Below are 13,967 nucleotides of genomic sequence, written 5' to 3' on the forward strand. Positions count from 1 at the left end.
TCTTTTTTAAGTATTTTCTCATAATCTGTTTCTGTTTTAGCATTAACTTTCCCTCTATACCCTAGATACATAAACATTTCCGTTCTGAATTTAACAAAAAAAAGCAGGTAAATATTCTGACTGAACAAGTAATAAGTTAATAATACACGACTACACAATCGCATTGTGAACTTATATTGAGCTCAGAATTTTATTTCTCTTTCGGTTAGGTATTGAAATGTATTTTTTGCTTTACCGGATCCGCCACCGGATCCGGCGCCGACTCACCGGATCCGGAAGGTCCAAAAACACGCCGGATCCGCCGGATTACCGGATCCGCCGGACCGGATTGCAATCCCTACCAGTGAGACTTGGTGGAGTCGGACTCAGTGGCCGACTGCTCGCCGGCTGTGCGGTGGGGGAAGGAGGGGGCGAGGTTTGTAATAAAGTGTACACAGGCAGTCATGTTATTTTATTTTATTCACAACAGAACATAGGGTCTGCGATGTAGGTCGGCAGGTACTAATATACTTACAACAGATGTCAAACAGCGCCTACAACACGTTAAGTAATTGTATATCATATAACAGTATCATATATTTGTGTGTAACGCGACTAGCATTTTTTAGGAGTAAATAGTTAAATACATAAATAATCATTTTGTATTTTACAATGCCCTCTAAATAGTGTTACTATAATATGATTAATTATTGTGTCAGTAGTCAGTTAGGCTGACGGTGAGGCTACGCAAGTACGCAGGAGATCAACAATACATTATCATACAATCTAACAGCACAACAGCTAACTACACTGTGTATGTGTGAGTACACTCGTACACTCGCAAAGTAAACCACTAAGTACCGCAACGTCGTGTTACAGGCGGCTGCAGCGCTGCAGTCTGTGACGTCACTATACGCGGGAACGTATTTATTGCGTAGAGTAACATCGACGGTCACACGTCGGGCCCATACAGTCGGCCGGTGTGCCCAACATTACAATATTGCTTACACGTGCAGCACACGGCGCGGCATGCGTCTCCTACTTACACAGCGACGGTGGGGTTTCGTCCGCAGTCGTTTACGACCTTTATCACATTATGTACATACAATAGACAATAGATATGGAACATGATATACCGAGCTGTCAGCTGTCAGCCGTCCGCCTCAGTAGGGCTGCTCACTGCTCAGTAGTGGTCAGTGTTCACCCTAACCTACTGCGGCTACCCGTCGGCAAATAGATATTATACTGGCTATACATCGAGAAAATGATTATTTGGAATGTACGATGAAATCGTTAAATACATGTAACTTGCTGCTTATACATATAACATAGGTACTTAATATTTAAGATCAAGTCAGGCTACGTGGCGGTGCTACAGCACATACATGCCACCGCCAACCGTTCAATACTTTAATCCCAAGCTCCTTCAGAGGATGCACGGAGAGGGAGAATGCATCTTAGTTTACAAACATATTTAGCAATCTGTGACTCCTTTGAGAGCAATCACCAACTACTCATAGTCCTGGTAAAACCGTATATATTTTCGTCGAGTCCTAGGTTTGTCCTAGGCAAGTGTGAGGGCAAGCGTCTCTCTCGGTGCCCTAGTCGGAGTCGGAGTCGGAGGAGGGCGGCTGCGGCAGCGGCGCGGCGGCGGGCGGCGGCGCGGGCTCGGCGTTGCGCCCCGCCGTGGCCAGCGCGTACGCCGGCGCCGCCTGCCCCGACGTGCGCTCGATGCCCACTCTGCAACACGCGCCACTCGCTAGTACCGGCGTATACAGTCGGCGTGCAGCTGCACGGCGGCGTGGCCGCGGTCTACTCACATGTACTCGTGGCGCGCCAGGTAGCGCACGTACTTCTCGGGCGGGTCCCCGTCGTGGTCCTGCAGCGACACGGAGCGCACCGTCATGTGCGACACCTGCGTGGCGGGCATGGTGAACTCCACGAAGGCGTGGCTGGCCAGCTCGGCCGGCACCTGGTCGTACGACGTCAGCGCCATGCGGCACACCAGGTTGTGCGTGGTGTAGGCCCCTGCGGAGTCACACGGAGTCACTCGGCGCCCCCGGGCCAGCGCCTGGCCCGGTGGTACGGCGAGTGAGTAGACTCACCTTGCCCCTCCTTGGGTAGCCGCGGCATGCGCCACACGATGGCGCGGTGCTGGTGCTCGTACTTGGCCTGGCCGGAGGTGACCTCGATGAGAGACTCCTGCAAGGTGTCCACGGCTCCCAAGAACCGCTCGATGCCTTTTATCTTGCCCGTCCGCCTGTCGATCGAATGACTTGAAATTCAGTACCAAACTTATTTCTTAAATGAAGAAACATGTGATACTAATTAGGAATAATCCGACTCTCCGGTCGTGTCGGACTTCTTGTTATTTTTTTTTGTGTTTAACGTCTGTTTTCTGTGAGGCCGTGGTATTACGCCGGCCGACACTAAAATACCCACGTGTCCACGGCTGTCCACATAAAAATACCTACCTATATAATTATAATAGCTGTTGGTTGTCCCTAAAATTAAGTTAAATAAATAATTATAAATATTGTACGTCATGGCATGAATGGCGCAAAAGATGATTTTATAAGTACGTGAATCAGCCATTGAAATAAGGCCAAAGACATGGAAAGTGTGAGGCATGCGGATAAATTAAAATATAATCGAACCACGAGCGTGTTAGTATAGTGAGTACCTGTGCGCAGACTTGACGGAGCCGTATCGGAAGTGTTTCTCGACGCGGAACAGGTAGATCCAGCAGTCGGGGATGGGGAAGCGCACGGACACGTCCTCGCACGGCACCTGGCCCAGCTTGCGCGACGCGAACCCCGGCACCAGCACGTCCGCGCGCAGCTCCACCTGCCGCACGGCATCACGGTTATACGATACATGGCAGTAATACGTATTATGCCTATACATCTTTTTGGTGTATCCCATTTTATTCACCCGCTGGATGATTTCACCTATTCTCAGTCCCCATTTCATCTGGAGTCCTAATTAATGTAGGTGCACCCTAACTATTTACTACTACCTGGCTCGTATCTCCCGGGTGGAAAACGATTCGCCCAATTCACCCAAAAATCTCCCCATTAGAACTACAATGTATAAATCCTAAGATTTATCTATGATACCGACATGAGTTGGTAAAATATGTCCATAAAAGTTTGCCACCATTTCCTTGATAAATGTCAGGTAAGTGTTGAAAGACATATCGGGTTAGTAACGTTTCGCCAACAGTGCGAGTGCTGCGAGTGCTGCGAGTGCTGCGAGTACGTACCTTGTTCCCGGTGACGCACCACACGGCCTTGAGCTGCAGCGGCAGCTCGCGGTTCTTGGGCGGCCGCACGCGGAACCGCATCAGCTCGATGTAGCACGCGTCCGGGGGCTTGAACCTGCACACCGCGTTCTTGTAGTATTGTTCATCTAACATTTAAGCGGGACCTGTCGTCGGTCTGCGTCACTTTCTATTGTCTATGCTCCGTAGCTTCTGGATCGATGCACCGGATCGAGTGCGGTTTTCGTTAATAGAAAGTTTTTGTCAAAGTTACCACAGCGGGTCAAAATAACCCGAAGCTACCCGGTGGCCACTTTAGTGAAGGTCATGTTGACAATTTTACATACCAATCTACAATATTTTATACGTATGTATATAGAATGGAAATCAAATAATTGTCACGTCGCGTGAACGACTACAGAACTAATGAAAAGGAAGTAATGGTGTTACTTGATGATCTGCGTGTTTGTGAATTCCTCGGGCTGCACGCAGGCGTGGAACTCTGCGTCCTCGACGCGGATCCACTCCTCCGTGACGACGGGGATGATGTCGTGCCGGCCCACCACCTCCTTGCCCTGCCGCCGCAGGTCGTTGACCCCGAGCTCCACGTCCGGCATGCCTGCAACGTGTACATTCCGTGTACAGTGTACAGTACAGCGCACGCAACGCGCCGGACAGGACAGAGTACACACCGCTAAGGAAGCCGAGGAAGAACAGTCGCACTCTTGCGATCTGCTTCAGCACGGAGCCCTCCGCGTCCTGCTCCACGTACAGCTCGTCCACCGCCGTGATCTGCACCTGCAGCGCCACGAGCGGTCAGTACCGTCGGTGTATGTGTGTGTGTGTGCGTGTGTGAGCACAGAGTGCAGCGCGTGCGATACCTCCTCCATCTTGTAGGTGAGCGCGCGGTCCCGGTGCGCGGCCAGGCGGAACAGCGCCTCCTCCACGCAGCAACTGAACTGCTTCACGTCTTCGTACGTCAGGGAGCCGATCTTGAACAGCTGCGACACCTGCGCACACCAAGCCTCTGATTGTTGCTCCGTCGCTACAAGTTCCACAGTATTACCTACACGCACACAAACTATACAAACTGGTACACCGCCACACGGCGCTAGAGCCTCAACATTTTGCTTTTTAATTGTTGGTTTTAATTTTGATTATATTATTGATTTAATTTTGGTATTCGTTTTGGCATTGACATTAATATTGATTTTATTCTGAATTTGTGTTTGATTTCAACGTTGACATTCGTTTTTAACTGGGCTGTATTTAATTATTCGGTACCTATTTATCTCCTGTCGGTTTATGTACTCCGGTTCTTGAATGCGAAGTATCGTTAAATCTTTGGCCATAGTTTTTATTGATTTACTAATAAAATTACATAAAATAACATTTTATTTTTAATTTCAAATCAAAACCTATTTATTTATCTTGATTTCCATCGTTCATTTTTGTTCATAAACGAAAAACAAGTATTTTATGTAGGTATTACACCATTTGGACTTATCCAAGATAATACAGAAATATTAGATTATAAGCATGTCGTGACCTGCGGCGCGTGTTCCACTGGCAGGCCCAGCTTGCGCAGGTCGCTGCCGAACTCCTTGACTCCCTGGTAGTCGCCCTGGATGGCGTACGCCGCGAACTGAGACAACTTGTTCGTGATGCGCTCCGCCTTCGTCACCTGGCCCGGCCTGCCGCGGGACACAGTTAGTACTGCCACACATCACTATTACACAGCATGACGCATGACGCATGACTTCTGCGTCAGCAGTGTGGAACACAAAATGTAAAAATAACAAGAACAACTGCCAAGTACCTGACGCCAGGTCTCTCCTTGTAGAAGACGTACTGCAACTTGACGGTAAAGATCTTGCCGAACTGATCGAACTGCTGCGCGCCGATGTCGGACACGGAGTAGCAGGCCTGCAGCGGCAGCTCCTGGAAGGGCTCCTTGTCCGTGGCGCTGTTGTACAGCTGCACCACCGGGCTGTCGCCCACCAGCGCCACGCGCACGAAGATCTTCTTCCAGAACCTGCACCGCCATGCACCATCCCTCACATTATTACATTACATTTCACTGTAAGTGGGAACCGGCAGTTCGTTCCAAGACATCATATATCGACTCTGGTGAATGTCAGTTTTCAAACTGAAGCACCCACTTCGCAGCTGCTCCACCGCCTACCTGTACGTTATCAGCGCCCAGTGGCCAGCACCAGCAGTGTGAACATCACTAAATACACAGATATTTTGCAATGCAATGGAAGCGGTCTGCCAGTCGCTTCACTCACATAATATGTAAAAGAAAATTTATATGACTTAATTTAAACAACATAATATTTGTTACAATCTTGGCTCACAAAATACGAAACGTGAGTGAAAAAGGTCCAGTAGTTAAGCCAAAAAGTTTTTCTCTTTGAGCTAATTTAAGCACTATAAATACGGCATTGCAACAGCCGCGCCGCATGTCTGTAACATTCCTAGACAACCTGCAACATTACAGCTCTTCTGTGGTCAACGTACATGGAGTTGTTCTCACTGTTTCGGTTTTCGTTGAATATATTTTAGTTGTATTATGTTTCTGTGGACGAGTACTACTTGTAGTTTCATTTAAGTCATATGATACTGTATTTCTGTATGAACTACCACATTCTATGTGTGTGTGTGTGTGTGTGAGGCGCTCACCTCTGTCCTGTGATTTTCTTTTTATTAGGCTGTCGCAAGTGCATCTCCCAGCCCGGGCCCGAGTACTTGGTGCGCGGGAAGTCCTCCAGCGGCTGCGACACATCCTCATCGAACAGCGGCGTGGGCGGGCCCTCGCCGTCGCCCTCGCTGCCGACCTCGCCCTCGCCTCGCTCTGCACAGACATAGGTATTATTGAGCTGGTAGTCGTAGTAGACTAGTAATTAGGTACGTAGTGAGAATATTGGAAGTAGGTAAGTGGTGATAAGTTCGTACCGAACACTTGGTCTCTGCGCTCTTCGAACCCGCTCTTGTCGAAGGGGTTGGCGCGCGGGGACTCGGGCAGCGCCTGCGGGCGCGGCGGCGGCGCCAGCACCGGCACGGCGCCCCCGCCCGCGCCCTCCGCCCCGCCGCCCGCCTCGCTCTCCTTCGGCCTGCCGCACACCAAACATCCTACTTATTGCTCTTACCTCCACTTAGTGAAACGGGGATACGTACAGTATCGCCAGCAGGCAGACACGGCAGTTGTTCATCTGGGCGGGTTATGTTTTTTATTTATTTATTATTTTATCCTGTATACATACTATACATATTATTGTAGTCATCAGGTACATTTAATTGAATGACTTAGCCGAACGTTGACTGAATAAATGTCACTCAACATCCAACTAGTTAACGGATTGTAAGATAGCCGTTTTCAACAATCACGAACGAATACAGCGTACGGCCACTGAGTACCAGTGCGGCGTCAATCAGCTCACACAAGTACTACACACTGTGTTGATACTTTTATCGATTATAGGAAGATCGATTATAAAGCCCAGACCTGATTAAAATCATTTATGAAAAATATAATAGACTTCAAGTAAGAGATCTCAATTATACATTTTTAGTTTTGGCCAAAATCGTATTTGTATATTTCCAGATAGCCCGATAGACCAAGTCGGTCACCTCGCCTGGTCCGAGGATCCTCTTCTTCCGATCTTTAGCCACTGTTTCTAAACTAGCAAACCCCCCAAACCTACAAGATTTTCCAAAACGAAGAAAGTTCGATGAAATAATAGACTAACCAGATGTTTCAGCTATGTATTTGGGACCACCGTGTCTAAAATAAGATTAAGTGCATTTAACGATCTGAACAGTAAATAAAGTAACGAAGTAAGATATAGATACCTATTATTGTTAGTAATGAGTAGGCGTAATTAAGAAAATTATCACATACTTATATGTTTCCTTTTGTTTCTTCATTTTTGAGTTTCCGAGTATAGGTCATTTTGAAATTAACATTAAAAGCGAAATCTATCTTACTACATAATTATATACTATATTAATTACTAATTATTATTTTTTTACATTTGATGAGTAGACGTTTTTCAATAACTAATAAATACTAATATATATTATGTATAAAACTGAAGAGTTTCTTTGTTTGAACTCTCCGGAATTACTGGTCCAATTTGAATAATTGTTGTTGTGTTGGATAGTTGGCTATCAAAAATCACGCTACAACTAATAGGAGCCAAGCAGTGGGTGAAAAATTATGTAAATACGAAAGTAACGCACGTCTTTGTGTCTGCTTTACGCCTAAACTACTGTACCGATTTTGAATTAATTATTTTTGTATTGAATAGTGCATTTTTTTAGGAAGGCTATAGGCTATAAAACATCAAGCTACGATCAAAAGGAATAGAGCAGAGCTTTGTTCTGCCTCAATGTGAGTTATGTTATGTGGGGTGAATGTGTTTAGCGCTATCTCTCTATCTGTATCTGTAAAAAAGGATCATTGAATAACCTTATGAAGACTGAAAAGGTGTCGTCCACCGAGTCACGAGAGGGCTGGTGGTCGAGGCGCGGCGTGGCGGCGGGCGGCGGCGGCGCGCCCATGCTGAGGAACGGGTCGAAGGCCTCCGCTTCGAACCCGCTCGGCGCCGCCTCCGCGCTGCTGTCGTCGCCCCAAGCTCCTGGATCAAACTCTTATTAGGCAAACTGCTGGCGCAGTCACTGTCACATTGCTACTCTGCTACTCACCTGAATTCAAGTTATTTGCTGCAGTGGCGTCAAACTTCGCTGAGAATGCGTCAAACGCATCTTGACTACTGGGGAAAGCATCCTGCATAGTTACTTCTGTGGGGGCTCCCCAGTCAGCAGTAGTTGAAGGTGACAAACCACTAACGTCCGGCTGTCGGTCCAGTGGTTGAGACGCGAGTGAAGCAGCGTTAGTAGTTCCACTTGGAGCCGAATTGAATGGATCGCGTGGAGTTTCGCCTGTCAGCTGACCTTCATTTATGGATGAAATCTCAAAAATATTTTCTTTCGTGTTACTAAAAACTTCGTTACTACTTGTCATTACAATATCATTTGATGTCACGCCAAATATATCTACAGCTTCAGGTAACTGGGCTGCCACGTCTACAGAATCGATAGGATTCTCGAAAGGATTCCGTTCAACATCTATGCCGGCCGGTTGCTCTGAGAAGTCGTCCTTCAAAGCGTTTCCAAATGGGGAAGTATTACAAGTCGCAGTGGCGTCCTCAGTCTGTGGCTCCGAACAATCCATAGGTGCCACTGTGTCCGCTAAGGAGTCTACTGTTGTAGAAAACACATTGTTTGCTGTCACACTCACTGATTTGAGCTCGTCTGGTTCGAAACTAGTTGGCCCAGGAACAGTACCGACAGACGTCGCTACTTCTCCGGGAACATGTTGTGGAATGTTGAATGTTTCATTAGGAGTGACGTCATCTAATAAATCGTCACTTAAGAAATCTATGGGCTTTTCTTCTTTTTTTGGTGCCGTGTATAGACTTAAAATAGCCTCCTTAGTAGGTTTGATAGAGGCAGGCATGGGTGCATCGAATAGATTAATGTCATCTGATTGTTGCACGGGTGGTGGCGCTACTGATTGTTGCACGGGTGGTGGCGCTACTGATTGAGTCAACGGCGCTGCTGGGGGCGGGCGCGGCGGCTGCGGCCGCGGCGGGGGCGGCCGAGTCGCTGGCGGCGGCCGGGCCGGCGGCGGCCGTGTCGGTTTGTTGCGATTGATATCGAAGTTGTCGCCTAGTGGCTCATCCACGTGCTCCGGCTCCGGCGTGGGGCTAGGTGAATGAATGTCTCGCACCGACACAGGACTCGGAGTGCGTGTAGGGGGTATGCGGTCCAAAAGATGTGAACTTGTAAATTCCATTTGACCAGTTACAGTTAAGATTAAATTTTGCGTTTCAGGTGGCAAAGGTCGGGCTGGCAAATGATGACTTTGATCTTCTTCTTCATTCGAAAATGGATGGTCGAGCGTAGCAGCCACTAAATCGAGTTCAGTTGGTTTCACTAATCGGTCTTGATCCACTGGACTGCTTGTGAATATGTCCAGTGGTGTAGATTTTTGTTCAGAAAATTCTTCGTAATGCTTGGCGCCAATGCCAGTCGGTTCTATACCGCTAAAAATATCTACGGGTACAGTATCTCCGGCCGGTGGTTCATATCCGCTACCAAAATCAGAAAAGGGATTACTAGTAGCGAACGGATTTTCACAAGTAATTGCCTCAGGTTCCGCATCAGCAATCATAAAGGGATTAAGAACATCCGTAGTGGCTGGAGCGCTCGGCTCGTTCATACTTAGGAATGGATTGTAAGCCATTTTAATTAATGTTTAATTGTTTAAAAACTCTGATTCTAAAAGTTTTATTTCTGTTTTGCCCGGATTCAGGTCACCAGCAAAAGATGTGTCAAATGGGTCGAAGTTTGTATCTATCAATTTAGAGCTTGAAGGTTCTGGAGTTAGAGCTTTCGCTTGAAATATGTCGTCAGATGGAGCTAATAAATCGTGCTTGGTGTCTTCTGAGCTATCGGTTTCTTCACAAGAAAACTCTTTGGCTAAAAGTTTTAATTCAGTTTTGCAAGGAACGATATTACTAGCAAAAGAAGTATCGAAAGGATCAATTATCGTCGCCGGTTGCACTGGCTCCGAAGGTGTGAGTACCTTAGTTTTAACTTCAACTTGAGCACTATGTAACAGGTCACTAGCCTTTATGTCACTTGTCCGAGAATATTCTGAATGTCTTCTTTTATTTTGATAGTTGACTTTCGGTGCCAAGTCTTCGTCAGACCGTGTGCGTGTCAACGTATCAGGTACACTGTCCGCTGCTTCCGCTTCTTCGCTGGCGTCTTCAGTGATTGAAAGTTCCCGAGTATAGTAAGGTGTGACCGGTTTATTCGACTTTACTTTTGTGTCGACGCCTAATGATTCGTCTGAGTCAACGTTGAACACAACACTCTTACTAACTGTTAAGTTCTCAGGACGAGAAGCTCGACGCTCTGCTTGTTTTGGTTCGTCCGCCCTAGGATCAAAATCAGGATCACTTGGCACTCTATATATTGTAGAAGAACTTGAACTTATTAATTCTTGTTCTAAAAGCTTTAACTCTACCTTGCCAGGAGCAACAATGCTATCAACAATAGTAGTGTCAAATGGGTCAATCTCACAGTTATTGATATCCACTGGATCCAGTGGCGAGTCTCCTAGCTGAGTTAAGTCTGTGGTACTACCTCCCAACAAATCCCGGACTGATTGATTATCTTCTTTGTCAATAATATCGTCAGACGTTATGGATTCTCGGACGCCTGACGGATCAGTTAAATGAATACGTACTGAAGATTTACGCCTGTTGTTTAATTTTACTCGAACTTCTTCAGAACGCGGATCAAAGTCGTCGTCGTCTTCGAGAATTACTGCTTCTCTATTCGCTTGAAACTGATTCACAGGAATTACAGCGTCCGCAAAACTAGTATCAAACGGATCGTCTTGATCTAAGTATGGATCAAGCACATCTATCTGATCTTCAACGATGCTCTCTGCAAACACAAATTCATTTTTATCAGCTTCAAAAGCTGACCACGACTCTTGTAAAACGGGTTCCGCCTTTATTTCGGTTTCTCCTAATTTTGTTACTTCTGAGTTGACTTCAAGCGATTTTGCTGCAAGCAATGTAAATTCATCAAATTCTTCATCGGCCGGTGGTTGATCTGCAGAAAAAAAATCTTTCGCAGGCGCCTTTTCTGTGTCACCTTTCGTTTGTTGAATCAAAGACGTGTGAAGTGATACGCTTAAGTCAATAGGTGTCGTTATAGGGATGTCTGCATCGAGGTCCAATATACTTTTCTCAATGGGCTCGTCTACAGTAATCGTTTCAGTTGGTCTCTCGTCATTTGTGTCAGCATTATCTAATAATAAATCACCAGGAATTACTCTCTTAGATCGTTTCGTAGTAACCGTTACATTATCTATTCTGCCAGTAAGAACACCAACAGCTATTCCGATGTCTAATGACTTTTTTCCTTTGGAGGTTTTGACTTCTTGCCCCTTTATTAAAGCATCGACGTGCGATGTATCGAAGATGTCGTCATCCTGGAATTCCTCCGGCGAGTCAGGCACGTACCCGAGTTTCACTTCCCCGCGTTCTACAGCTTCTACGTACGAGGTATCGAAGATGTCGTCCTGCTCCTCTTCCTCGGACTCGTCGTCGGTCACGCCGTACTCACTCCGATCTTCGTCAGCTTCTGTTTGAGCTTGAATAAGCTGTGGGAAGTCTGCTTCGGTAACTTCAACAACTGGCCTAGGTGGAGACTGTTTTTTTTCAGGTTCGGCCTGCTTTGGAGGAATGCGTTGAAAAAATGAAGTGGATTTGATGCGGTCTAGGTCACCTTGTGTTTTTTTTAGTACCGTATCTATGCCCGTAGTCAAATCTTTGAATTTAGACCACTCTTCATTTTCTTTGGTAGTACCTTCACCACTGTCAGTACATTGCTGCTGATGCTCTCTTCTATACTTTTCTAATTCTTCTTCAGTAAAAAGCTCTTCTTCACCTTTACGTTTGGACTTTTTTCCCTTTTTCTTCTTTTTAAGACCTTTGGGTAGCTTTAGCATTATACGATTTTGTTATTGATGCTTCGTGTTGCTGAAACAAATAAAGCACAACTTACATTTTGTTATGCAACTCGACACTGCTTGGAATGGCACCTGCAAGTATTAAGTAGGTATTCCATGTGTTACTACTTGCAGCATAGTACTAGTAAGTACAGACAGGTACAGAATAAAAACATCTTCAGACACGTATTTGCCAGGTATATTTTATGGAAAAGAGGAGACAAAATTGGCATTACATCAAACAGGACCTGTATAAAATAGGAATAAAGTGGAACTCAGCAGTTATGCTTATGACAAAGAAACCAAAAGTATACGTAATAATGTGATTATATTTATTGCGAAGTGATTGTATGAATCCTATACATGACATATACAACGAACGTAGTTCATAAATATGTGCTATACCTACTGCTTTACCAAATATCAATCTACTTCGTATAGGGACAAGATCACATGAATCTCGTTTTTGACTGACAAATTAAATGAGTTTGGGTTGGGTGTACATACAAACATACATACGTATAGAGCTACATACATACAAAACCTCACGCCTGTCTTCCCTGGGGGTAGGCAGAGACAATGGAATGCCAATTACGAATCTTACATACTTCTTTCGCTTCACCAATATGAGTCTGGGTGTGTCAAAGGGAAATAGTAAAATATCTCGATCCGGCAGGAGCACTACCGCGCACCTCGCTGGGTGTAGCTACTTACAACAGAGAATATTGTGGGTGCTGCCATTTTTAGAAAACCGGAAATACTCAATAACAAATTGAAAGAATTGGGGACTGAGACCTATTTTTCTGTAGTCATAGCTAAGACGCCCAATATACTGTTGTCTGAAGTTGATTGTACTAATTGGTAGTAGATACATAATATAGGTATTGGAATGGAGTGTAGTGACCAGGGTATACATGAGTCGGATACATGGTAATGGAGCCCTTGTGTGTCGGGGAGAGGCGCGCGGCGAGGTGGTGGCAGGGCGCGGCGCTCCCCGGCCGCTAGCTTACACGTACCGAGCCTTGCGCGCCGCTACTTACAGCTAAGGCATACACTACCGCGCTACGGATGGGGGGCTTCTATACCTTCATCGCAACACTCGGACAGTCGCGGCTAGGATCGCGGCGGCGAGCGGGGCTGCGCTCGGTGCGCTGCTGGGCGCTGGCGGCTGGCGGCCGACTGAGCCGAGGCCGCCGCATCGACCCGCGCCGCGCGCACCGCCTCGCGCAGCGCGCAGCCGCGCAGCGCGCCGCCCACGTCACCGCGCCACCGCCGCCGCGCCACCCCCGGCCCAAAGTTCAAGTGTCACCGGAGTCAGCTTCCCCACTCATTCTAGTGCTTTACGTAATCGCGCTCTATTTCAATAACTGCCAACAATTACATACACCATCAGTAGCCACTTGCATACGCCGTCGGCTCGAAGCTTGAAGCAAGGGTAGGAACGGAATGGTTTTCAGTCAATAAGACTGTCTACCTAGTGACACCCTGTACTATTTATTTTTAATAGTTTTAATGTACAGAATGCAGAGAAGAAGTTAAAAGACAGAAGATTAGGATTATTTCCCTATTTATTATTTAAAAATATGCCACACTGGTAACCAACGTCTGATGAAGGATCTACTAATTAAACGACATAATTTCATCATTTGATTTAATAGTAGGACGCGACGTTTGTTTGCTTGAGTCAAAAGTTATTGGAAGTTTACCCCATTCCTGATGCCCATACAATAGAGTACAGTCGCCAAAGATGACCCACTATAACAAAATACAGTTATGATTATCCGAAACATTTCGCAGGTTTATGCCATTAGTGCCCTTTACAGAAGTGCAAATTATGTTTTTCGTTATCGGCGCATCGCCATTTGCTTGGTCATGTCAAGACGATACCCGTTCTACAAATGCCATTATCTCAATCTCAGAAATTATAAGTCGAGGTTTCATCACGATGTTTTCCTTTCCTTCCTTTCCTTAACATTTAGTGTTTATTTCATTAAAATCGCTTAATAAAATGAACAAGTTGTGGCGATTTATGTCGTCACAAATGAGTACCAAGTAAATAGGAGCTCCACCTTGTATGGTCCATCATTAGCTGAAGCTGGACACACGTCCGTTGAAGGCGACTAATTA

General features: G+C 46.2%; 2 protein-coding genes across 2 annotated transcripts; both read right to left on the reverse strand.

The window, feature by feature from the left end:
- Window positions 1–441: 441 nt before the first annotated feature.
- Window positions 442–13,018, reverse strand: LOC118267508 (protein stoned-B). Its single transcript, XM_050694052.1, has 15 exons — window positions 12,926–13,018; window positions 7,952–11,871; window positions 7,716–7,884; window positions 6,200–6,357; window positions 5,927–6,098; window positions 5,061–5,276; window positions 4,791–4,935; window positions 4,123–4,251; window positions 3,934–4,039; window positions 3,692–3,860; window positions 3,245–3,359; window positions 2,663–2,826; window positions 2,085–2,239; window positions 1,800–2,007; window positions 442–1,719 (listed from the first exon to the last, which is right to left on the reverse strand). The coding sequence occupies exons 2-15, from the start codon at window positions 9,552–9,554 to the stop codon at window positions 1,581–1,583; spliced, it is 3,648 nt and encodes a 1,215-aa protein (XP_050550009.1). The 5' UTR covers window positions 9,555–11,871; window positions 12,926–13,018; the 3' UTR covers window positions 442–1,580.
- Window positions 9,620–11,840, reverse strand: LOC126910791 (protein stoned-A). The gene is made up of 2 exons (XM_050694471.1): window positions 9,897–11,840; window positions 9,620–9,664 (listed from the first exon to the last, which is right to left on the reverse strand). The coding sequence occupies exons 1-2, from the start codon at window positions 11,838–11,840 to the stop codon at window positions 9,620–9,622; spliced, it is 1,989 nt and encodes a 662-aa protein (XP_050550428.1).
- Window positions 13,019–13,967: the final 949 nt, after the last annotated feature.

This window comes from Spodoptera frugiperda, chromosome 6 (assembly GCF_023101765.2).
Source record: "Spodoptera frugiperda isolate SF20-4 chromosome 6, AGI-APGP_CSIRO_Sfru_2.0, whole genome shotgun sequence".
NCBI classification, from domain to species: Eukaryota; Metazoa; Arthropoda; class Insecta; order Lepidoptera; family Noctuidae; genus Spodoptera; species Spodoptera frugiperda.